This window comes from Apaloderma vittatum, unplaced genomic scaffold (genome assembly GCF_000703405.1).
Source record: "Apaloderma vittatum isolate BGI_N311 unplaced genomic scaffold, ASM70340v1 scaffold14667, whole genome shotgun sequence".
In the NCBI taxonomy this organism is placed as follows: domain Eukaryota; kingdom Metazoa; phylum Chordata; class Aves; order Trogoniformes; family Trogonidae; genus Apaloderma; species Apaloderma vittatum.
Genome location: NW_009726823.1, coordinates 12,126 through 35,891, shown reverse-complemented (window position 1 = coordinate 35,891; position 23,766 = coordinate 12,126). Strand labels below are relative to the sequence as shown.

The 23,766-nt window shown below is 38.0% G+C and overlaps 1 protein-coding gene across 1 annotated transcript; it reads right to left on the bottom strand.

Moving 5' to 3' along the window:
• Nucleotides 1-430: 430 nt before the first annotated feature.
• ZC2HC1A (zinc finger, C2HC-type containing 1A) lies at nt 431-21,986 on the bottom strand (the record flags this gene model as incomplete). Its single annotated transcript, XM_009873442.1, has 9 exons — nt 431-617; nt 1,297-1,404; nt 7,046-7,165; nt 13,485-13,593; nt 14,511-14,616; nt 16,724-16,872; nt 20,762-20,897; nt 21,099-21,215; nt 21,913-21,986. Coding segments are annotated over 9 exons (1,106 nt in total), but the record flags the coding sequence as incomplete, so codon positions are not given.
• Nucleotides 21,987-23,766: the final 1,780 nt, after the last annotated feature.

Genomic DNA, 23,766 nt, shown 5'->3' with positions numbered 1-23,766 from the left:
CACATAGGAAGGAAATGCCTCCACAGAGAAACTTCTGAAGCCCAAGTTCTTCATGGCTTCTCCCCTATGGATAAGTATTATCCTACACAAGTGATTTAAATAATCCTTTATCTGGCAGGATTTACAAGAAAATAACATTGAACAATTTCTGCTACCTAAGTTACTTAACGCATTTTTACCTTACTTTTAAGTATTTCCGACAGAGATGAAAGAGTATTTCCTTGAATGGCACAGTTTTAGGTATCTGTTATTTTTATATACAGTATATATATTTGTTTATAAATAAGATTGCACTCAGAAAATCACAATATGATGTTTCAATATGTTTGCAGCATGAAGTCTAACTGGAAGGAGTGCTATAGCTTTCCATGCAGCAGTACGTAGCCAATGCTTTCGATTTCTCATTTTCTTTTTCCTTTTAAGAACATGTTCAAACAACCATTCTTCGAATTCCACACTCGCAGCAGAACTTCGCCCATTCCACTGGATACTTTGTTCCACATTCATGGCAGAACTTTGACAATTGCACAGGTGAATTTCCTTCACTGCTTTTTGAACTTCCTCCGTTGACTGAGGATGGGTAGTCTCCGCTGTCATACCCGATTTTACCATCAGACCTGAAAATTCCCAGATAAAGAGCATTCTCTGTCATCTGTTCAGTGTAGCTTGATGCAGAATTATTCTAATCCTTGTAGTGAAGTTATTGCTATTACTGTCATTTTCATGCTTACACCTCTTATTTAATTACCTTACAACTCTACTCAACTGCCCTATTTTTCTCCAGATACTCACCTTTCCTGCAAGAAAACCAAAAAAAGTCAATATTTTAGAAGCAGGATCAAATATCTGATCCACTACTTAGATTAACTGGAGTGTCTGAAAACTTAAAAATTAGCTTGTCAAAATAAGAAAGGCTAAAACAGCAATACAATTTTCAGCCTCCTCTTTAAAAGCACAGACAACAGACAACTTGTGTGCTTAGAATGCAATTCCATTCAATTTCAACTGAAGCACTTGCCAGTTGAAAGAGCATTCACTGATTTTTTTCCTCATCTCCTAAAAGGTTTTTGACATTTCTAGCAATGTGTTCTGTGCACATCTGAGACAGCTTATGACAAAAGTGTTCTGCGAGGTGATAAATAATCAAAATTGAGTGTCTTAAACATGCTAAGTAACACTGACCATGAATTATCTATTAACTGCAGAGAACAATATTCTTGCCAACTTATTTTGTAAAAGGTATTCCCCTTTAACAAAGGTTCTATTATTGACAAAATCCATAAAGTTAAACTCTACCTTGAGTAACCGTCTGAATTGCTAGTTTTTCTTTTGTTTGTCAGAGCACCTGTGCTCATGGTTCTTGCCACACTAGGAGGGGTTGATGTCCGTGTTTTTGTTGCGCCTCTAAAACAGAATACGTATTTGATGATTTATATAATACAGAAATATATACAAGAAAACACATTTACAAATCATATTTAAAAAATGAGTTCAACAACCTACACATCAATTAAGTGCATGAAAAATACAACTTATTTTCTACGAAGAGCAGATAGTTTTGGCATGAACTTGCATGGTTTGGACTGAACATGACTTGAATCTTAAAATGACAAGCTCAACAGAACAGCAAGTCCCTTCCTGATGATGTGTTTCACTTGCAGGAGGTACCTGTATTGTGGTGGGACAGCACGACTGCTTGTTTAGGATGTTCCAGTGTCTACCCTGACAGACTACAAGCCACATTTTATGACTGGCAGGGCTCTGAGAGAAATACCAGCTGACTGCAGGTCTTAACAGTTTAACCAAAATGTAGAAAGGATACCATATTCTCAATACTTCAGTATGAAGCCAATCACAAGAATTTTTTTCTTCACAGCCACAGACTTTATTTAAGATGCATACTTCTCAGATAATGCTGTAGATCCTCCTGATGCTGTAGATCCTCCTCCTTCAAAGTATAAATATTGTATTTATCAATATAAATACAAGAAGGAAAGTAAAGAAAGTCTGTCCAGCTGGGCATCAGACTCCAATTTTTTTCTAGCCTGTCACAGTATTTTTAAAGTTGGCTGCAATATTAGTACCACATAGCTGTGAAAACTGCTTTCCTCAAGACTCATGGGTTTTAAGACAGAATGCAAGGAACAGCACATCCTAAACATAAAGAACATCTCACTGCTTGCTTTGGTTAGTAGAGAAAGATCAGAATCCCCTGAAAAAAACTGATAAGCGATAAGAAAACAAGATAGGAAGGGGCATCCTTAAATCATCCGTGCCAAGGACAGAATTTTCTGTCATTGCTCAAAAGAATTACCATTCACTGGCATTTCTTCCTTGGCACGACTTCAGTGACAATGTCATCTCACACATGGCCCATCAAGTTTTTCTGTTCTCTTTCTTGAATACCAATGCATAAATCAAATTTAAGGTGGGACTGGCTCATGGACATTTAAAAAATTAGTCACCAAGAGCTCAAGCAGCAACAAAGAAACAGAAGTGATTTTTTTCTTCTTTACCTTCAAATGAACCTAAGTGCTCCTTTCAGAATTATAAACAACTTTTGTCTTGGTTGCATTTTCAAATATATATAAGGCAATGCCTTCAGTCCTAGTAACTCCAAATCCAACAGTGACACAACTGAGGAACAAAACTGCTGAATTATATGACGTTGTATAAAACATTTCTCCCTTCCGGTAATGAAGATAGGCTAAAGATAATTTTTCAGCTCCTTCCATGACTTAAACACTTCAGAGGAAATATGGTCAAATGATTAAGAATAAAAGTAGAAATCAGTAACTGAACTTGCATCAAGTGAAATAATATTTAACTAAAGTATTCAAGGTTAACAAGAATGGCTTCTACATGAAACACGTAGAGTGGAACCATCAAAGATTTTGGCTCAGTGGTCAGAACACCAACCTTCCCTGTTAGTTTTCCTATCTGCCCTTTTACTTATTGAAGAGATTCTAAAGATGGTTTTATTAAAAATAAAATAAATAGCATGCAGATTGAAAAGTACTACCTCAGAATTAAAACGTATTAGAAGTTATGCCAGTCTTTCAGAAGATACAGAATAACAGGATGAAAGTTCAACATATAATCTAAATTACATTTTTATAACTATGCACAACAGCGCAGATGCTAAATATCTTGTGTTCCCCCATCTCGTTGTTACGCTGAGTAAAGACTTTTGCTTCTAACTGAGTAAAATTCATTAGAGCTCAATAGTGGAAAGAACACACTGGACTGTTGCTTTACTTGTTACGGAAGCTAGGAAAGCATATAAAGAAAAATTCAGCTGTAGATACAGAAACAGCATGGATCACCAAGGATCAGGGATGATCAGACAATGAAGCAAAGAACAAAATTGTGTCTCAGTTACTATTTAGAGGACTCTAAATAATTTAAAACAATTTTTTCAAAAGTATTACTGACCGAGTTTTCTCTGGATTTTCAGCTTGGGATCAAGATACTATTTTTTGAAAACTAACAACATGAATTTCTTAAAATGAAATCTCCTCAGTGTTTACTTTGAATCAATTGTGTTTGAACATAATGCTAGGAGTCCTAGATACTTGAAATTAAAATGAAAAATTGTCCACAATTCTTTCCTGTATTTCAACTGTTCAATTTTCCAAAATATGTGCAATATACCCTTCATCCCACCAGGTACTCCGAAAATTCACCTGATGCTTTAATACTAGGTGCATACAAGAGCAATTTCCCAGAAATCAGTGTCTCAGAAACACAATTTTTGGGCTTCCCAATTTAAGAGACAGGGACCTACTGGAGAGAGTCCAATGGAGAGCTACGAGGATGATTACGGGACCTGAACATCTCTCCCACAGAGAGAGACTGAGAAAACTGGGGCTGTTTAGTCTTGAGAAGAAAAGGCTGAGAGGGAATGTTATTAATATGTATAAATATCTGAGAGGTGTCAAGAGGAAGGTCCCAGTCTTTTTTTCAGTGGTGCCCAGCAATAGGTCAAGGAATAATGGGTACAAGCCAGAACACAGGAAGTCGCACCTCAAGATGAGGAGAAATTTCTTCACTGTGAGGGTGACAGAGCACTGGAACAGGCTGCCCAGAGAGGTTGTGGAGTCTCCTTCTCTGGAGATTTTCAAAACCCGCCTGGACGTGTTCCTGTGTGACCTACTGTAGGGGATCCTGCTCTGGCAGGGGGGCTGGACTAGATGATCTCTAGAGGTCCCTTCCAACCCCTGACATTCTATGATTCTGTGGTGTCTAGCAGAGCATTCAGGCCAATGACTGAACCAGGGGGAAAAAAAACAATTAAAACAAAAAAAAAAATCAAAGACTGTCCATCCTGTCTATTGAGGGAGGCAGAGTTTCATGAACAGATAAAAATGTTCATTAAAGTTCAACAGGGTGTCTTAATCCTGAAATGTTTAAACATAGTTCTCCGCATAATATGAATCTGTAGATTTTTTCCTCCAATTATTTTTCCGAAAACACAGAAAAAACCAAATCTATTTTCAGACTAGAAATTTTACTTTTAGTCTTACAATTAACTGCAATGATTTCTGCCATTTTCGATGAGTAGATCAACTGAAGTAGCAGGCTGCCACTGTCTACAACTCTTTTCACACAAATCTAGACATGTAATTAGTATCATGTTTCATGTATATTTGATGACAAATCTTGAAATTGCATCCTTAAGTTGCAATCTGATCTCTAGAGACATACATCTTCTAACAAAGTCAGGCATCCTTGATTATCTCAACTTTTGCCAACACAGCTTGGTCTCTTCTGATCTGTCCAAACTCTGCCACTACTACCTAGTTGTCTTGTTCTGTTTTTTTTTTTTTTTTTCTGTTTGGTTGGATTTTCTTTTTGCCTTTTGAAAAGCTGTATAAATTCCTGCTCTAAAATGTATCACATGAAGTAAAATGTATCACGTGAGGGCAAAAGCTGGTGAAGGGCCTGGAGAACAGACCTTATGAGGAGCGACTGAGGGAGCAGCTGGGTCTGTTCAGTTTGACAAAGAGGAGGCTGAGAGGGGATCTCATCATGCTCTACAATTACTTGAAAGGACATTGTAGAGAGGTTGGTGCTGGTCTCTTCTCACAGGTAATTAGGGACAGAACCAGGGGGAATGGTTGCAAGTTGCAACAGGGCAAGTTTAGGCTGGACATTAGAAAGAAGTTCTTCACAGAAAGAGTGGTCAGACACTGGAATAGACTGCCTAGGGAGGTGGCTGAGTCGCCATCCCTGGATGTGTTCAAGTGTCGTTTAGATGTGGTGTTGGGTGATATGGTTTAGGGGTGACCTTGTAGTGTAGGGTCAATGGTTGGACTTGATGATCCCAAGGGTCTTTTCCAACCTGAATTGTTCCATGATCCTATGATTCTAAGTATTAATGGAGCCTGACAGCAGACGAAGCTGTGTACCGATGCCACCCTTAACTCTTAAAATATGGACATACCTTTAAAGACATTCACTATCCATTCTCAATTTCAAAAGAAATAAGATGGCTGGGGACTTCGCTTTCTAAAGCAGCTCACATCATACCTTTAGTTGAATTACCACTGCTTGAAAAATGAAAAACTGAAAGGACTTTGTAGAAGCAGTTTGTCTTTTTCTATTTATGCGTACACAATTTGGTTGGGTTTTTCCATAAAATATTGAAGTATCAAGCTTGCTTCGTAGGCAGCGCTTTTTCAGGTATTCTTGACAGCTCTTACTGTCACCCATGACAGCTCATAGTTCTGTTCAAAAGCATTAAAAAAATCCTTATGATTAATGGCATGCACGCCAAAGTCCAGAAAATTTTGCCATAAACTGTAACCACCCACATTGCCATGCTGACTTTACCAACGGCTAGCAGCTACTCGCATTTGTCGACTGCTGTTGGCATGTAACATATTGAATAACCTCCTGCAAGGAGATTAGATTTAATTCATTATCTCAGTGGACATTTGAGTAACAGTGGTGTTATGAACAGCAGATTCAGTGCCCATACTCTTAAAGACATTTGGTCAAGAAGAAAGATCAAACCACTGCTCTATGGATAGGGAAGCATGTTTAGTAACTCACTAAGCTAAATTTCCAACATCTTAGTAACTTGTTAGAAAATTAAAAACTGACCTAATTTTTGATGGTTCACAGGACTTACAGCTCTAACTAAACATGCAAAGGAACAACAGAAAAAAATCTGTTTCTCTAAAAAGAGCTCACTCTCCTTCACTCCCTTTGCTTCTTCAAATAGAAACCCAAGTTCAAATATTCTGGCCCTGTCTCAAAGATACTTCAGCTTTGGTAACAAAACTAAAACCACATTAAGAGATTTAGACACATTTCTATTGGATTTTATTATCACATTCCATGCATGTGCCACATAATTCATTACTGACTTCTCTTTTGCAATATGCTTTAAAGTATTATCTATTAAGTATCAGTACACTGAAATTTGGCATCTTCCAAATTGTTTCAACAGGTTAACTACAATGTAGTATCTATTTCCCTTTTTAAAATATTAGAATACCCTTTATTCTAAACTTAGACCTTAAGCTTGCTGAATATTCTGAAGTCTTTATATGAGATAAGTTGGACTTAATAAGACTTCACCTCTCATCACAAAGTGTGCCTTGCTTACATTCCCGGACCACCACAGCTATCTTGCAGAAGCAGGAGACTGATAAATATTTAAGAGAATAAAATTAGCTCATCATAACATATTTGCCTGTAAGGCAGATATTTGTACAGTTATCAGGCTTAAACGCTTGCTTCAGCTTTACAGCATGCAAATTCAGTTTTATCTCAGGTTTACAAAAACAGAAGTTCATACAACCAGTGACAAAGAAATCAAATCTCCGAAAAGTCTTCAGCTTTCCTGTCCTATTACAAAGTTGTTTAACTAGCATGAAACAGACACTTATACTAGCTATATACTCTTCTCCCACAGCATTTATATCAAAGATATACTGGGCAGCAAGTGTCTGTCAAGGTCAAACTTTTACCACTCCAATGCTCTGGAGGAACATTTCTGCAAAACAGATAAAGCACGCTAATTTGCAATACTTACTTCTTTATAGGCAACAACTCATTTGGTCTTTTGATGGTACTGTCTGTTTTTGTATCAGTGTCATAAAACTTTTGGACATCTCTTCCAGTTCGCAGTGGTGGGCCTAACTTGTCCATCTTACTACTAAAATATACAAAGGGGTACTCATAAGGAGATTGCTAGATTTCTATTTAAGTTATCGCAAAAAAATAAGTAAATTACAATTAAATACTTACATTCTCAAAGAATTGCCATTGATTAAAAAAAAATTACACTAATCAGGCTTGAATAATCCAGCAAACAAAAGGTTTATTCCTATTTTGGAGAGGAGATGATTTTATAGAGTTATATTTGGAATAGACTTCCAATACATTTCTTTTCAACTCCTTTTTAAACAAAACAAAATAACGAATGTCGTTATCCTCACAATCTGCACAATGCACTCACATCTGGCCTTGTTTCTTTCGAAAACAGCTTTCACAATGTCAAATTTATCACATCTAGAAAAGGGGGCTCATAATTACAAGTCATTGTAACTTTGTTAAGATGTTATAACAGAGATGTAAATACAAGCCTCCTTAACTTTAGAATTAGCAAGAAAGAAAATGCCTCCTTTTTCACATCTTTTTAATTTTTTAAATTTTTTTTTTTATGTTTTAAATGGTTAAGGCCGAGCATTGTACTGAGAGAGAATAACATACCTTCCACTGTCTTTTCTTTTATGGAGATGAGAAAAGGACAGAGGAAAGCCTGAAAAAACCCCCAACTTTGTTTAAATATCACAAATCCCACTCAGAATAGACAGTATTATATACACAGTCAATAGTTTACACTTTTTTTTATTACTATGGAGAACATTTACAAACCAAAAAGAATAAATCAAAAATCAAACTTATAAAACATCAATAAAACAATAAAACACACCACCATACCTCCCCATAGATCATCAGAAGGAGAATTCTAGCTTTTGAGAAATCACAACTTATATTAGAAAAATTAGGTCTTCAAGTGAAGTATTGCATTTTTAGAATCTTAAACCATAGAGTAAAACCTGCAGAAAGCCCATTATGTGACAACCCCTACCTCAATAATGTAACTGAAGTTTCTTCTTCTCAAAAAAAGCCTAGTAACTTAAGCCTTAACTGGAAAATTATGACACTTGGATTATTTTTATTGATCTTTCTGAAATTAAAGAACTATAGAAAAACAAACCAAGCAAGACTGATGGAAATGACTGGGTAGCTGAAAGTTAACTCTTCTGTAAACTTCCCCCTCTTAAAGGGAAGTCATAAGGAAAAAACAACTAAGTAAAACCAACAAAACATCCTCACACCAAGAGAAAAAAAATCTTTACTGTGCAGTTTTCTGATTCTTGTCATGCAACCTTAAACTACAATGCCAGGAAAATTACAGAACAGCTAAATGCTCTCAGGGAAGCCTATTATTTTCAATATAGGTTTTCATATGCGTATTTTAAAAAGGCTCTTGTGTATCTCCAACATTCAGATCATAGTACTTTTCATACTCCTTCTGCAACAATCTGGTTTTTGGGAAGGTTTTGTTGTGAACCTTGCACACCACATTAGCAAAGGAAATCTCTCCACAAGAAACAAAAATTCAACAATGCTAAACTATATTAATTCATTATAAAGTCAGCAAGGAACACTGAGATTTCAGTCTTGACAATTTAGCCCCAAATAATGCAGGCTGCAAAATAAGTTCCCCTGGAGACGTTCTTCCCACTCCTCCTCCCAAACAGATGTTCTAGTTCAAAATAATTAACTCAGGAAATGCTTAATAGATTCCCATTTGACCCAATACACACTCTATGTGTTTCCCAAGGACTGAGGTCTTTGACACTATACGTCTTGACACATATTCCAACCTATCATGATTCTTATAGCTCTTTTCTGAACCTCTAACAATTTATCAACATAATCTCTAGCTCCAGGCACCTACAGAGCAGAGTATCAATGATAGTAACCTAGAGGCAGTCATGATACTGCCAAAATAGAGAACTATTGTATTCTTCCTCACTCAGAAAAAGAAACCAAAACCCCTAAAGCTGACAGCCCTGTCATGTACTAATGAAAAAAAGGACCACCATAGGCATCTTCTGAAATGCAAAAATCACAAGGTCAACTTGTTATTTACCTTGATTTCACTGAACAAAGCTGTGTAAGTTATAACCGTAACAAAAGAAAAAAGCTACTTTAAAAATAGATTTTTAAAGGCTACGGATGTTGTATGGCAAATACATAAGCGGAATTTAAAATTCACTTATACTGGTTGGGTGTGCCATTTGTATTCCATTTCAGCTGTAAGGCAGTATGAGATGTGTCATTAGCAGACATGGACTGCAGGAGGCATAACTCTGATCAGGGGCAATGGTTTTGAACTAGAGCAGGGAAGATTAAGACTAGATATCAGGAAGAAGTTCTTGACTCTGAGGGTGGTGAAACACTGGAACAGGTTGCCCAGAGAGGTGGTGGAGGCTCCATCCCTGGAGGCATTCGAGATCAGGCTTGATGTGGCCCTGAGCAACATAATCTAGTTAAGGACATACCTGCTCACTGCAGGAGAGTTGGACTACATGACCTTTAAAGCCTCCTTCCAGCCCAACACATTCTACAATTCTATGATCAGCTTAACATTCAACAGGTACTGGCCACCAACAGCAGTGTCAAGTTCTGCCAGACAAAACAATTTGCACGTGGGAGTGGAGTTTGCCTTTCTGCTTAGCCTTAGCATAGGAAGAACCTAACTGATTATTTCCTCTTGAAGATCTGATTACCTCTGACAACTTACCAGAACTGCCTTAACCCCCAAGAAACATAAGGCAGTGCTAAACTGTGTACTCTTGCAAATATGCATCAAACTTAGGATCTTAACATGGCTTACTATCAGCTTACAAACCTAACTCCAATTTATGTAGAATTATTTTTCCTTTTCTCAGTTCTTCAACAAGACATTCATGCAAGTGAACACAGGTTTTTCTACCAACTGCAATTCAGAGTGACGCACTACTCTTGCACTGTTACTTGCTTCTCTAGAACTCAGAAATGATGCCTTTATGCTACATTCCATTAATACAGTACTAGTGGCTGTGTAAGAACACTGGCTGTGCCTTTACTCTGTTTAGGCATAAAAAGAAAACTCTCACAGCAGAGCTCAGCTGACACATCCTGATCTAAATGTATGAAACAAGCCTGACTAACACTAACTTAGCTTGTGTTGACAATGTTGTGGTGTGCAGAGGAGCATTTCAATTAAAAAAAAAAAAGAAACAGTATAGCATAAATAACTTAAAATAAGGAAAATTTGGTTGCACTTCTGCTTATATAAAATAGAAGTTTATGCTGCAATATTTAATTTGAATGTGATATGAAACGAAGTTCAAGAATCATCCCTTTAAGGTGTTTAGTTCTGTCAAGGCACAGTTCATTTCATCCTTCACCTCACAGAAGCGCAGGAACAGCTTCCTGTGCCTTTCCCAATAGTTCCAGGCTGCAGTTCAAGTGTGCCACCTAAAGAGCAAGAGGGAAACTGCACGCCTGTATATTTTAAGCACTTATCGGCCCTTTGCATACCCTTCACAGAGACCAGGTACCACGTTTCTACAGAAAGAAGCAGTGTGCCATTAAATTCGCCTCCTCCAACATACATATAATTCGCCCTTGATATTACATAATATAACTGTAATTTTACTACTAACCTTCACTACCTCTGAGGAATTACAACAATCAAGGCAAAAATGGAAGGTTTCACTTAACATGTTAAAAAAAAATTTAAAAATAAATTAGTTTGTATTAGGGAAAACTGCAGGAGCTTATTTTTTCCAGCAAAAACTGGAATTTAACCTGGTCAGAAAAGCACCTAGGCTCTTAAATATTTGCCAAGAAAATTTTAAAAACAATAAAGCACATGATTTCAATATTTCACTGGGCCCAGCAAATCAGTTCCCTAACAATTCAGTGGGAAGTGGGAAGAGCATGACATACGAGCTCTGCCTGACCTGCGTAACAACAGAATCTCAGATTTCATGCTACAGCTTGTCATTTTACTGGTTAAATCATAAATGCGGCAAAATAAATACATCTTATTTCATCCTAATGAAGGTTGTTTTTATAATATTTTAAAGGCACTTTATAAAATAATTGTAGCTGTAATTAGCTATAACCTAAATTATAAGATGTTTCAATATTTAAAATCCGTCACTACAGTATTAACTATCTCATTCTCTGACTGAGACTGTTTACTGCTAATGTCTCAGTCCCTCCTCTGCTGTAATTATTTAGGTATTTCAGCAGAACCCTAAACATTACCCCTCATACCCCAGTACTAAGGCTGACGTGATTAAGGCCAAAACTGTCACTAGTGACCAATCCCAGACACCTAACTCTTCCATGCTGTTAGTGCACTTATACCTCTGCTTCAGCGTAATTCCTGACAAATTTGTTCTCAGAGGTGAACACAAACTAGCTAAAAGAAAAAGAAACAATTCCCAGGTCTCCAGTATAACACTTTGGAAAGAGACACATTTAACAGCCATCTGTGAGAAGACAACCAGCAAGAAATCGTGAGGACTCATTGGAAAATACAAGAATGCAAGTTTTTCAGAGCAGAGATGTAAGAAGGACCGCAGGCAGAAAGCCACTCGTCCCACTCATACTCCTAAAAGCTGGAAATTGCACAGACAAGTAAATGAAGTTGTAAGCCAAGCTAACACTCACTGCCTCTAAGCAGAGACCATTACCCAAGAGCTCTGCCAACCAGAAGGCATTGATTTGCAGTTAACTGCACCTGCCCACAGAGGGAACCTGTGCAAAAACCTCTCTCTGTGTTAACTGCTATTTGGCTTAGTCACATCACAATTCTTCCTCTAAGCTTCAGGAGGGGAAATGGAAAACTACTAGAATACAAAGCACTAAGTCCAGTGAACAACTCAGTGGTAAAATTAAATACAACTTCCAAAGTGTTAAGAAGTGAAGATCAAAACCTGTGCCTCCTCAGAAACCAATACGTACTGCAAAGAGAAACTCTTATCAACAGTCTTTGTTGAAAAAGTCTCTCCCAGACAGCCAGAATTCACAACTGCAGTCAGAAAAATGCTTTCAAATTCCCTGGCTTTTTTATTGTGGCTTGCAGACCTACTTGTTTGCCACTCATCAGTAGGTGTTAATTCAACTTCTGGAAATGGAGAAGTGTGTTATAAAAAACAGGCAGTGAATAACAGAGGGTGGGATTTGCTGACAGTTGAAGCACAGATGCCTACAAAAAGTAGTGAAGCTGACCAGTTGACAGAGGACTACAAGGATATTGAAGGGGGAGTTGGAGACAGGGAATAAAACCAAAAATAAATTCTGACAGCCTCACAGACTTGGCTCCGGTCTGTGTCTGAAAGACTCAGTATGAGTGGGTAGAGCAAGGAGGGACAGAGCTGCACGCTCATGCTGCGTGGTGTTAGAAGGGTGGTATGACAGAGCTGTAACTCGCACTTGAGCGTAACTTTTAAGACTTAAGAGCAATAAACTAAAAATCACCAGTGGTGCGTAATTAATCAAGCTGTCCATACCCGCGAGAGCTTCTAGAATGTCCTTTTTCTTCTTCACAAAATTAAGCTCTTGTGTTTCTCCACCCTGCACAGCCTTCACCAAGCTGATCCTCCTTTTCACAGGAGCATGTCTTCTTCAATATTATAACTACAATTGCTTTGCTGTATTTTTTATGTTTTCTCTCAAGGCTTCTTGGTGCTCCTCAAACTTCTGTAAAATTGCACTACTTCCCTTCAATCCCTTCCACACATTTCTTCTTGGAGGTAGTGTGCACTGACTGTCCCCCCAGCAAAGTATCAGTAAACAGCCCTGATCACACCAGCACTTTCACTGAACATCCACCACTTCCTGTTGCTCTTGTAGGGTACTGGTTTCCACTGTGCTCATTCATTTGTTGCCTCTTAAGTATTTGAGGACAGGAGTGGGATGAGGGAAAGTGTTTGCCCTTTTGTCTTAGGAGGGAAGATCCTGTCACAATTGGCTTGTGGTCTGTGACAGAGGCCTCTTATTTCCACAAATGCTATGAAATTATGCCTGATGACCTCTCCTTTTTTAAGTCTCTTCACTTTTACAATACAAAAACCAAACTCCAACAACTTCTGCATATTCTAGAACTTTTTAATCTATTTTTATCACTTGACTTCCTTTGCTATTATTTTAACATTAGGAAATCCACCTTTGACGACTCCAATGTTCTTTAAACATTATGTTTATAAATAAAGGATAAATTCTAAATACTGCAGTTCTGAAGCCCACAGGAGAAAAAAAAAAGGCAAGTGAAACAGATCACAGAGACTTCTAGAACTAGAACAAAATAAATATGAAATAAAGCACAAATGACTATGAAATAAAGGACAAATGACTATGAAATAAAGCACAAATGACAACATTAAATGGAAACTTACCCTGCTTGTGGGTTCATCATTCCCAGTGAGTTTTTATGAGCTGGTGATAATGTCTGAATTTTGCTCCCACTGGATCCAGATGAGGACAGTGCTTTACTTGAAGAGGAACCTTGGAGTTGAAAGCAAGCATGGAAATGTAAGAAAACCTAAGAAAACCTGCTGGAATGATACAATTCATTGTATGGATTTTAATTATAAAATCCGATTTAAGACTTTCAGAAATAAAGACATGAACAAGCACTAAGATACTAGGAAAAAGCAAGTATGTTTCCAGAAACTTACAGAAAACATGCAATTGAGACATAATCTTTATTCTAATACAGAACATTGGATCTCAAATACTCCCTTCAGAAAGAAAAAGAAAAGAAAAGAAGTCTAGAATGTTAAAGTATGTACAAACAGAACATGTTTGATATCTGATGGTATCTGAAATCAGAGTAAGGCCAGTGTTTGCATCATTATAATATACATGGCTTGGCTATGTATTTTCACCAATTCACGATCACATTCAGCGTACGAATTAGTTACAGAATTGCGCAATAGAAAAATCTCAGATGAGAGACAAGTATTCAATGCAATTATGTATTGCTACAATGCATGATTTTGTAGGTTCAATTCGCAAAAAAATAAATTTGATCTGATAGATAAAATAAAATAGAATCCTATGTGCTCATGAGTTTTGCTGGATAGATGCCAATCAGTGTCCTTTCCAACTTTACTTTAAATGAGTTTTTACAAACCATTACATCAATTTCAACAATAAAGTATATAGCCATTGCATACGTAGGTCAAAAGAATCAGGTCACAAAAATACTGATTAGAAAAAATTGTATTATGAAAAACAGACACCAGCTTACCCACTCAGATAACACTGAACCCTATCAAGTTATTTTTCTTCATCAGTTTAAGCCACAGGGCAACACTGTAGAAATCCATCCATTTATTAAAATTATACTACTTTTACTGCATCATCTGAGAACTAATATTTAGAAAGGAAATGGAAAGTTCGTAACATTCATTTCATACCTACGACAGTTTTGATAACACCACTTGGCTGTGGTAAGCGTGATGATGATGACGATGGTGGTGCTGATCCTACAGAAGGCATCTTCTTAACTGCAGCAGGTTTGTACTGTAACAAAATACAACCTAGAAATTTAAGCAATTAAATCAAACTATCTATGTAACATGACAGGCAGTTATCCCAGGTACTGGGTGAAAACAGACAATGATTATCTCCTAGGTACTGTTTCTGGTGCCAGATCATGCAAATGGTTTCCACTAGTCTGCTTTCTTACACATACAGATGACACTAGTAGGAAAAATTATCTAACTCGGTGGGTTTGGTTTTTTAACTACATGTCTTCTGTGTATTTTCTGCTTTTGTACAGCTTTGCTAATCTTTTTCGATAGCTGACTCAGAAGAGTAACATTATCACCTCAGAATCAGTTATTTTAAGAATATTCAAGGGCAGAATCATTTTTGTCTTTCAAATCTTTCACCTGTCCCAGCACTGGTTCAGAATACTGTGCAGCTAACTGCTTGTGTCTGTTTAACTTTTCATAGCTTCCAGAAAAAAAAAAAAGAAAAACCACATACAGTAAGGCTTCAGTAAGGCTTTCTTGAACTCAGTAAGGCTTTTGATACCGTCTCCCATAACATCCTCGTAGGAAAACTCAAGAAATGTGGGACAGATGACTGAACTGTGAGGTGGATTGCGAACTGGCTCAACCACAGAGTTCAGATCAGCGGCACAGAGTCAAACTGGAGGCCTGTGGCCAGTGGTGTTCCCCAGGGATCAGTGCTGGGTCTAGTTTTGTTCAATATCTTCATCAACAACCTGGATGAGGGGACAGAGTGCACCCTCAGCAAGTTCACTGATGATACGAAACTGGGACGGGTGGCTGACACAGAGGCAGGTTGTGCTGCCATCCAACGAGATCTGGACAGGCTGGAGAGCTGGGCAAAGGGGAACCTCATGAAGTTCTATAAAGACAAGTGTAGAGTCCTGCATCTAGGGAGGAATAACACCAGGCACCAGTACAGATTAAGGGTCGCCCTGCTGGAAAGCAGCCCCATGGAGAAAGACCTTGGAGTCCCAGGGGACAGTGAGTTGTCCATAGGACAGCAATGTGCCCTTGTGGCCAAGAGGGCCAATGGAATCCTGGGGTGCGTTAAGAAACGTGTGTCCAACAGGTCTAGGGAGGTTCTCCTCCCCCTCTACTCTGCCCTGGTGAGACCACACCTGGAATACTGTGTCCAGTTTTGGGCTCCCCAGTTCAAGAGAGACAGGTACCTACTGGAGAGAGTCCACCAGAGAGCTACGAGGATGATTAAGGGACCTGAACATCTCTCTTACAAAGAGAGGCTGAGAGAACTGGGGCTGTTTAGTATTGATAAGAAAAGGCTGAGAGGGAATGTTATTAATATGTAAAAATATCTGAGAGGTGAGTGTCAAGAGGAAGAGACCAGTCTTTTTTTCAGTGGTGCCCAGCAATAGGTCAAGGAATAATGGGTATAAGCCAGAACACAGGAAGTTCCACCTCAACATGAGGAGAAACTTCTTTACTGTGAGGGTGACAGAGCACTGGCACAGGCTGCCCAGAGAGGGTGTGGAGTCTCCTTCTCTGGAGACTTTCAAAACCCACCTGGATGCATTCCTGTATGACCTACTCTAGGTGAACCTGCTTTAGGGGGGAGGGACTGGACCAGGTGATCTCTAGAGGTCCCTTCCAACCCCTGACATTCTACGATTCTATGATTTTAATCGTTCATTTGCTTCCATCATAAGTTAAGTAATGCAGCTTTTACCTTAGTACATCTGAATTTCTCTAATCCTCCAGTTAGCCAAAATACTGGTTTTAGTATCCTGTAGTTATGTACCTTTGTTTGTCCACTTGAAGAACAGTCAAGACTTGCACAACAAAAATTCAACTATCTTCACAAATACTGCACCTCTGCTTCCTGCTACTACCCTTACCTGGCATTTTCACAAATCTCTGAATTACTTTTATAACTGATTTTGGCTTTGCAACTGTTGCCAGCTGATTTATGGATCTATGCAACTCTCCTAAGAAAGCAAAAATCTCTTCTATGCTTAGTGTTTATTTTCAGTCTAGTGCAAATAATAAAATTAAGGAGTAAAATAGTTAATTGCATTTAAGAGCAACACACTATTCAACAACCTTGATATGATGCTGAATGCAAGCTACAAGTTCAGAAAAATATTGTAGTTCACCTGTGTTCGAGTAGGAAGCTTCCCTTTGGTTTCAGCTGCCAATTTCCCCTTATTAGTAATACGTGCTGCTTGTTCCTTACAGAAATTGATGTGTCTGTCAGCTGCATTTTCATTAAATCTCCTCTGACAATATGGACATTGAATGTAATCTTTAAAAAATAAAAAACTAATATTAATAATGTGCTTTAAACAATAAAGTGTTTTAAAGTCTTCTAAAGAATAGCCTCTGCCCCACTCCCAGAGAAAATTAAGTGAAATGAAAATGAAATACAGATTGCTGGGGTAAAGAACATTGTTCACATGTAACACAAAAGATGTTTCTTGTCTGATAAGAATGAGAAAAGCGGTTGAGGATCAGAAATAACCTAAGAAAAATCAGAAAGCGCTTTGAAAAACACTATTCAGCAGAGAAGGTGGCCAAACAGGTACATGGACAGGTCAGGAATATCAGCTAGAAAGGAGTGGAGAAAAGGTTAAATTAGAACAAGCAAACAAAAAACCAAAAAAACCACAAAAAAACCCCTCAAAATCAGCACACACATTCAGGTTGTTCAAGATATAAAAATGCATTAAAACCTTTCTCATACAAACAGAAAAAGAAAGCAGAATTTGTCTCCTCTGGCAGTCTTGAAAGGATTGAGAAATACTAACTAAAATACTGAAAATTATCTTAAAAAAACCCCAACACAATAAAACCACAGAAATTTAACAATCAAAAAGCCCAGCCAAAATTAGGGAACTCTGTTAAGACATGGAACACAAGGTAATTGGTGGCTGTCTTATTTTTAAAGATTAGTCGGTCACGTTACAAATTACTACTTGTAGGAAGTATTACTACTAACATTGGGGAAAAAACATAAAGGCTACATAAGTGTTTAAAATGCTACAACATCCCTCATCTGTATGCTTGAAATATATCCCTTAAAATACATTGCCCTTGGAAAATAAAATGTTTGGACTACAGTTTCAGACAGACATTTTAGTGCTTAGAGATACGGATGCTGAATTCCTCAGATTACAGTATTTGAAAAGTGTAAACATCAACTTCAGAAGGGCTGATCACTCACAAAGCAGGTTAAATTAGTATGTTCCCAGGTGATTTTAAAAATGTATCAAAGAAAATGAGTAGAGACTAAACAGTCACTACCTCCAAGATTACAGTTTGATATTATACAATCCAAAATAAGGTTTGGATTACACGTTACTATTCCAAATGCTGTAGAATCTGGCTTAAGTAGTTATCTCTTTAAATTAACAAATAATTTTGATTAAGTCAAATGATGTGGCAACTCAACCATGAACTGTGACCCAAGAAGTGTGAGCAAGAACACAGGAAACCTTCAGAGAAGTGACAGCATGGGAATCACATGTGATAACAACAATGATTTTTAAATTTATTTATTTTACATAAACAATTCCACTAGTATCAGACTACCCAAAGATCAACTACACCTTAAGAGACAGGAACTCAGAAGTATAAGAGCTATAATTTCTAGGTAGACAAAGAAAGACAGGCCCAAAGCTCAAAAAAAAAAAGAAAAAATATGAAAAAAGCAAAATAGATTAACTACAGAAGCCCTGAGATAATAAGAAAAGACATTTCTAGCTTGTGTACAGCTCAGTATCCACAGAAGACTTCCAAAGCCCACCAAAATAAATAGACCAAACTGTAGAGGATTAATGTGTACTCTTTTAATAATGAGGAGTAGTATCTTGATCCTTCTGTAAAATGCTTAGCACCAGTCAGCCACCTGGCCATCTTGGAACTACCGTTCATACTACACAGAAGTGTTCGGGCTCAATGTACGCTTTATAAACTACAAACTAATCAAAATAAGAAGGTATTACACATGAAGTCAAGTTTAATGTAAATGGGGTGACTTAGCGTCCTTCTTAATATCATGAGGCGACTCTGGACTTCTAAGGAAAAGGTAGAACAGGAGATCGAAGAACCAGCAATACTGATTGTTTGCAAACTCAAAGCATGCAATTGACTAGAAAACATTAATGCCGAACTCTTTCCTCTTAAAGGAAAAAGACTAGAAAGCTAGTTAGAAATAAGCATGCCAAAGACAGAGCTGAGTAGAAGATGGCTACACCCTGTGACACCTTCTTTCTACACATGAAGTGGAAAAGGAGCAACAGTACCTGCCTCTGTTCTACTTTTGTTCCATTCTATTAGTGAGAACGCTTCCATCAGTGCTGCCTCTGTACAATCCTAAACACCCACTGGACCGACTATGTGACCGATGTCACTGTCCTTGAACGGTCAGGGGTCACCAGTATTCAGGCCATGCTGCTGAGGACGCAGCTGCGCTGGGCAGGGCACGTCTCCAGGATGGAGGATCACCACCTCCCTAAGGTTGTGCTCTCTGGTGAACTTGCCACTGGCTGCCGCAACAGAGGAGCCCCAAAGAGGAGATACAAGGACTCTCTGAAACAATACCTCAGTTTTGGCCATATTGACTACCATCAGTGGTCCTCTCTGGCCTCCAGTCGGGAGACGTGGAGACACACCATCCATAACGCTGCTGCCTCCTTTGAGAACGCACGTAGAATTAGTCTCGAGGAGAAAACACAACGCAGAAAGAACCGTGCCTCGCCAATACCACCTAAGGAGACTTTCCGCTGTGCCTTTTGCAACCGGACTTGCCTATCCCGCATCAGCCTTTTTAGCCATCAGCGCACATGTAGCAAGTGTGAGTAGAGCCCTTCCCATATCTTCATTCACAAAGCCCAGCCACGATGATTAGCGAGAAGAAAATCCACTGATCAACTCATGCATCTTCTCTTCATTCTTGGTTCTCTCCTCCTAAGTCTTACCCACTGCAGCAGGATGAAGCCAGGAGAGAAAGACCAGCAAAACTCAGTCTGGAAAAAGTGAAAATGGACGGAGGAGAAACAGAGGTACAGTATCTTTTTCTTTGCTTCAAACTCACTTGCAGTCTCTGGAACCAAGGAAGCCTCATTTTAGTAGCTTTTGCAAGGCAGACTGAGTTCTGGGCTCTTCTGCTTGTAATTCAGAACTGATACAACTAGATTATTAGCAATCTTTGCCATGATTGAGCCTTATGTTTCTTACAGACAGCACTAGCTATTGATGTTATTTTAAAATTCCTATGGCATTTCAAGATAGCATGTACTGAATGCTGAATAATACAACTTCACTTCTTACTAGGAATGCACAATTACAATCCTAACACTGGACTAACACATTTCCTGCAGAAAAACAGAGGAGGGAACACTCTAATCCTCATCTGACCACAGACTGGCAGAAGCAAACAGATGCTTTTTTTCCATTTTTCCCAATCTTTCTGAAAATAGCCATTGAGCTGAGCAAATTGTTTAGGAAGAGGAAGAAATATATTCTCCAACCTATTATCACATCACAGAAGTGAAAAGCCTATTTCCTTCTCACTCGCACCAATTGCTTCAATGCTCTACCCAGCCTCAGTTCTGAAGTCACCCAAGAACTGTCACACTCCCTTGTTAATGCAAATTCCACACATCTCTCACATCCAAAATGTGAGTACCCCCACCACATGAGCATCACACACCCACTAGAGCATACAGAGCCTTCATGAAACAAAATGTAAATATAGGAAGAAATGGGAGAGACTATATGTGAAGAACATAGCTGGTGTGCATTCCTACAGTGCCAACAGGTTGTGGGTGTCCAGCGCCGACGGCTAATCAAACAGGCAGCCCGCTCTGCCTGGGCGGTCCCACTGTGGCAGACAGAAACAAGCTACTGAAACCATTTTATCCAGCGTACGGTTTGCAAGACTGCAGCGAGCTGCAACGTGGCCACAACTACCTTTTGATGTATTAAAAACAGAGTCATGGGCTTTGAAAGCTACACCAGGATCTAGCTAGCCAGACCCACAGTCATAAACCAGCATTTGCATAGGGATAATCACATAGTCATCTTCAAGAATTCATGAATTCTGTATTCCAACAAATTCTTTTCCAGTTCATTTTTTTTTACAAAGTAAGTTAAAAGAAAATATCTCTAAAGAACTAATTTGTTTTACATACCAGGGTCATATGATGGCGGAGGTGGTGGAGGGAGTTTTCCACCATCTTTAAGATTAAGTCCTTTGGCTGCTCGTATAGTTGCTATAAACTCCTCGTGCTTTCGTCTCCAGTTGGAAGGTTTTTTGGGTGGTTCTGGCTAAGAAGCCAAAAAAGAAAAAGGTTTATATGTTTGAAGCCCTTGCTTCAAGCTAAGTATGTGCCTTATTTTAGTATATAACATTATAGTTAGATTTCTTCCAGATTCTAGGTGATTTAATTATCATGAATTGCCAAGAGAAAAAAGCTTTCTTTTTTTTTTTGCCTCAACTGTTCATACGTAGAGGAAATTATAACATACCCGTGGCTTAAGAGGTTTTACTGTGGGAATGTCAGTTCCTTCTGCTCTCTGCCGGCTGGAATCAAATGTCTTCCTTTTCTTAGCAGAAGTTTTTTGGCAAATGGGTCCATGCTTCTTCTACAAGGAGAAGAAAAACACAATGAGAATACAGAACTTAGCTTTGAAAACTTGTTATTAATGTGTTATTTCCCTCTTCCTACATACGCCAATGAGCAAACAAGGCCCAACTCTCGAGGAGTAGTACCAGACTGCTTTCACTCCAACATTTATGGCACCCACTACTTTCAACAGAACTACAGGAATTCACAAATGCATGTATATAGTCACATAAAACTTTGGCAAGGAAGAAAAATAGAAGGTGTCTGTATTTGTTCCTTGGAAATACAAATTAATGGGAGATAGGCAGCAGCAAGATGAATCAGAGGCATCTGGAATTCATATTCCTATTTAAGGGCAGACCAATTTCTATTAAGACTGGAGAACACAGTAATCTGAAGATGGCTAACAAAATACTTACTAGACAAGACTGCATAATGCTAGGGCTTACATTAGCAGAGGCAAGGAATGATTCTATGACTCTACATTAGATGCTTTCAGAAGCATGTGTTTTCAGAAAGTGATAGAATCCTGAAATAAAATCAACTTCCTTCTAAGGAACTTGACACAACTGGAAGTGATAATTATTTGGAAGAAAACCCACAGAAATTCACCAAACACAAGCTTCTAGATCTACTTTATTTAGCTATAGGGACCATTGCTCAATTCTCTTATCAACTTCTTAAATCTAAAAGCCAACAGTGCTCTCACCACTTACCAGTGCTGCTGGAAAGAAAGTCCTTCCACAAATTCTACATGGCAACAGATCTCCAGTTTGCACTGTAACCTCACCTTGAAAAAAAAACACAAAACACAACCAAAAATCATACTTCTATAAGACAGTTTGTTTAAATTCATGACAAAAAATTTCTTCCTAGACTGTTAACCTCATATACTTACCAATAGTAACAGTTGCTACTGTACAGCTACATGCTCTTTGAATTGTGCAAAGACTATGCAGATCAGAAAGAAAAAGATGATACATGACTCCTTATGTACATTTGGGAGCAGTCAGGTCCAGTATCACGTCACCATCAATTTTAATAATTTACAATATGAAACTCTGCACCTTTAAAAAGATGCCTGTATGTCAACATGTAAATGATAGATTCACTCTAATTCACAACAGCCCAAACACACATCAAGAATAATATTTAGTGGGTATGCCTGTGTCTTCGAAAGAGAATTGTTACAGTAACTTATACATCCCATCCCATTCCATCCCATCACTTACTAAGGTCATTCTACTTTCTCTTGTAAAGAAAAAAATCTTCAATGCTGTTTTTACTATATATCTTATTCAGATTATTACTGGCAGTTTACAAAAGCATTTCTGATGTTGCTATGCAAGCATTGGTAACAAAAATATAAAGGGCATACTCGACACACAACAGATTCACAGAACCAGACAGAAGACCAACAAATCAAAGCATCGAAGCCTATGGAAGCAAATACATTTATAGAGTACACGTTACACAACGGAGTCATGGAAGAATTTAAATACTCCAAAGGGCTTCCCAACTACAGGCATCTGCTATATTTAGTACTGTAGCAGAGGGATACAGGGATATTTTTATAACACATACACATCAATAAAGAGGCAGTAGATTTGGACTGAGACTTGCTAGTCACTTCCTCTGTACTCAGTCTGACTACTGCAGATATTAGAGCCTCCTCTATTCACACAAAGTTAAAAACACTTTGCATTGACTTGTATTTTAGGCAAATAAGTGGCTTAATGAAGGAAATTATGAACATAGCAATGTTCAATGATTTGATCACTTTTTGTTTCCAGTTCCCCAGTGTAAAACAATTTTCCATCTAAACATACATACCTGTCAATAAACTGTGGGACCAGTCCTAAAGAAAATAGGTCACTTAATAAAATGTTTCAGGGCAAACAGATGTAGATTCAGGCAGCCAAGATTCCCACTGAAAATCTTTTTTTTCCAAACGTAAAGATTAAAATTGAGTTAGATTTCTAATTCCAATATTATTAAGGCTATTTCTGCCTTTTTTAATTACTTGTCATCAGTACATAACTATGTATAACTTATTAATTGTATGAATATACTACAGAGCACAATCCATTCTAAGAATCACAAGTCATATAAAAAGCATTCTGCAGTTTAGAACATTGATGTTCTTTAATTAATTTATATACCTTTTCCACATAGACATAAATAGGCCCTTGTCACAGCATAGCAGGACTGGACTGACAGTAACTGAGTTTTACAGTTGTATCATAATCAAGTTTCGTTTTGTGTCACCTACATGTACATGAGTTTAGATGTGGGCAAGCAGAGGAAGTAGGAAAGACAGAAAACATGCAGGTAAATCTTGTTTTTCTTTTATTCTTGCATCCAAATTATACTTGTATGTTACCAATATTTTCTAGGAACTTAGTTTTTATTGTTAACTCTATTCAATCTCTGTTTTACACAATCGTGTCTGAATTCAGTCCTGTTTTCTTAAATCCATAAGCCTGAGCATGACACTGTGCTAGTTTTGGCCAGGACAAAATTAATTTTCTTCCTAGTAGCTGGTAAGGGGCTGTGTTTTGGATTTGTGC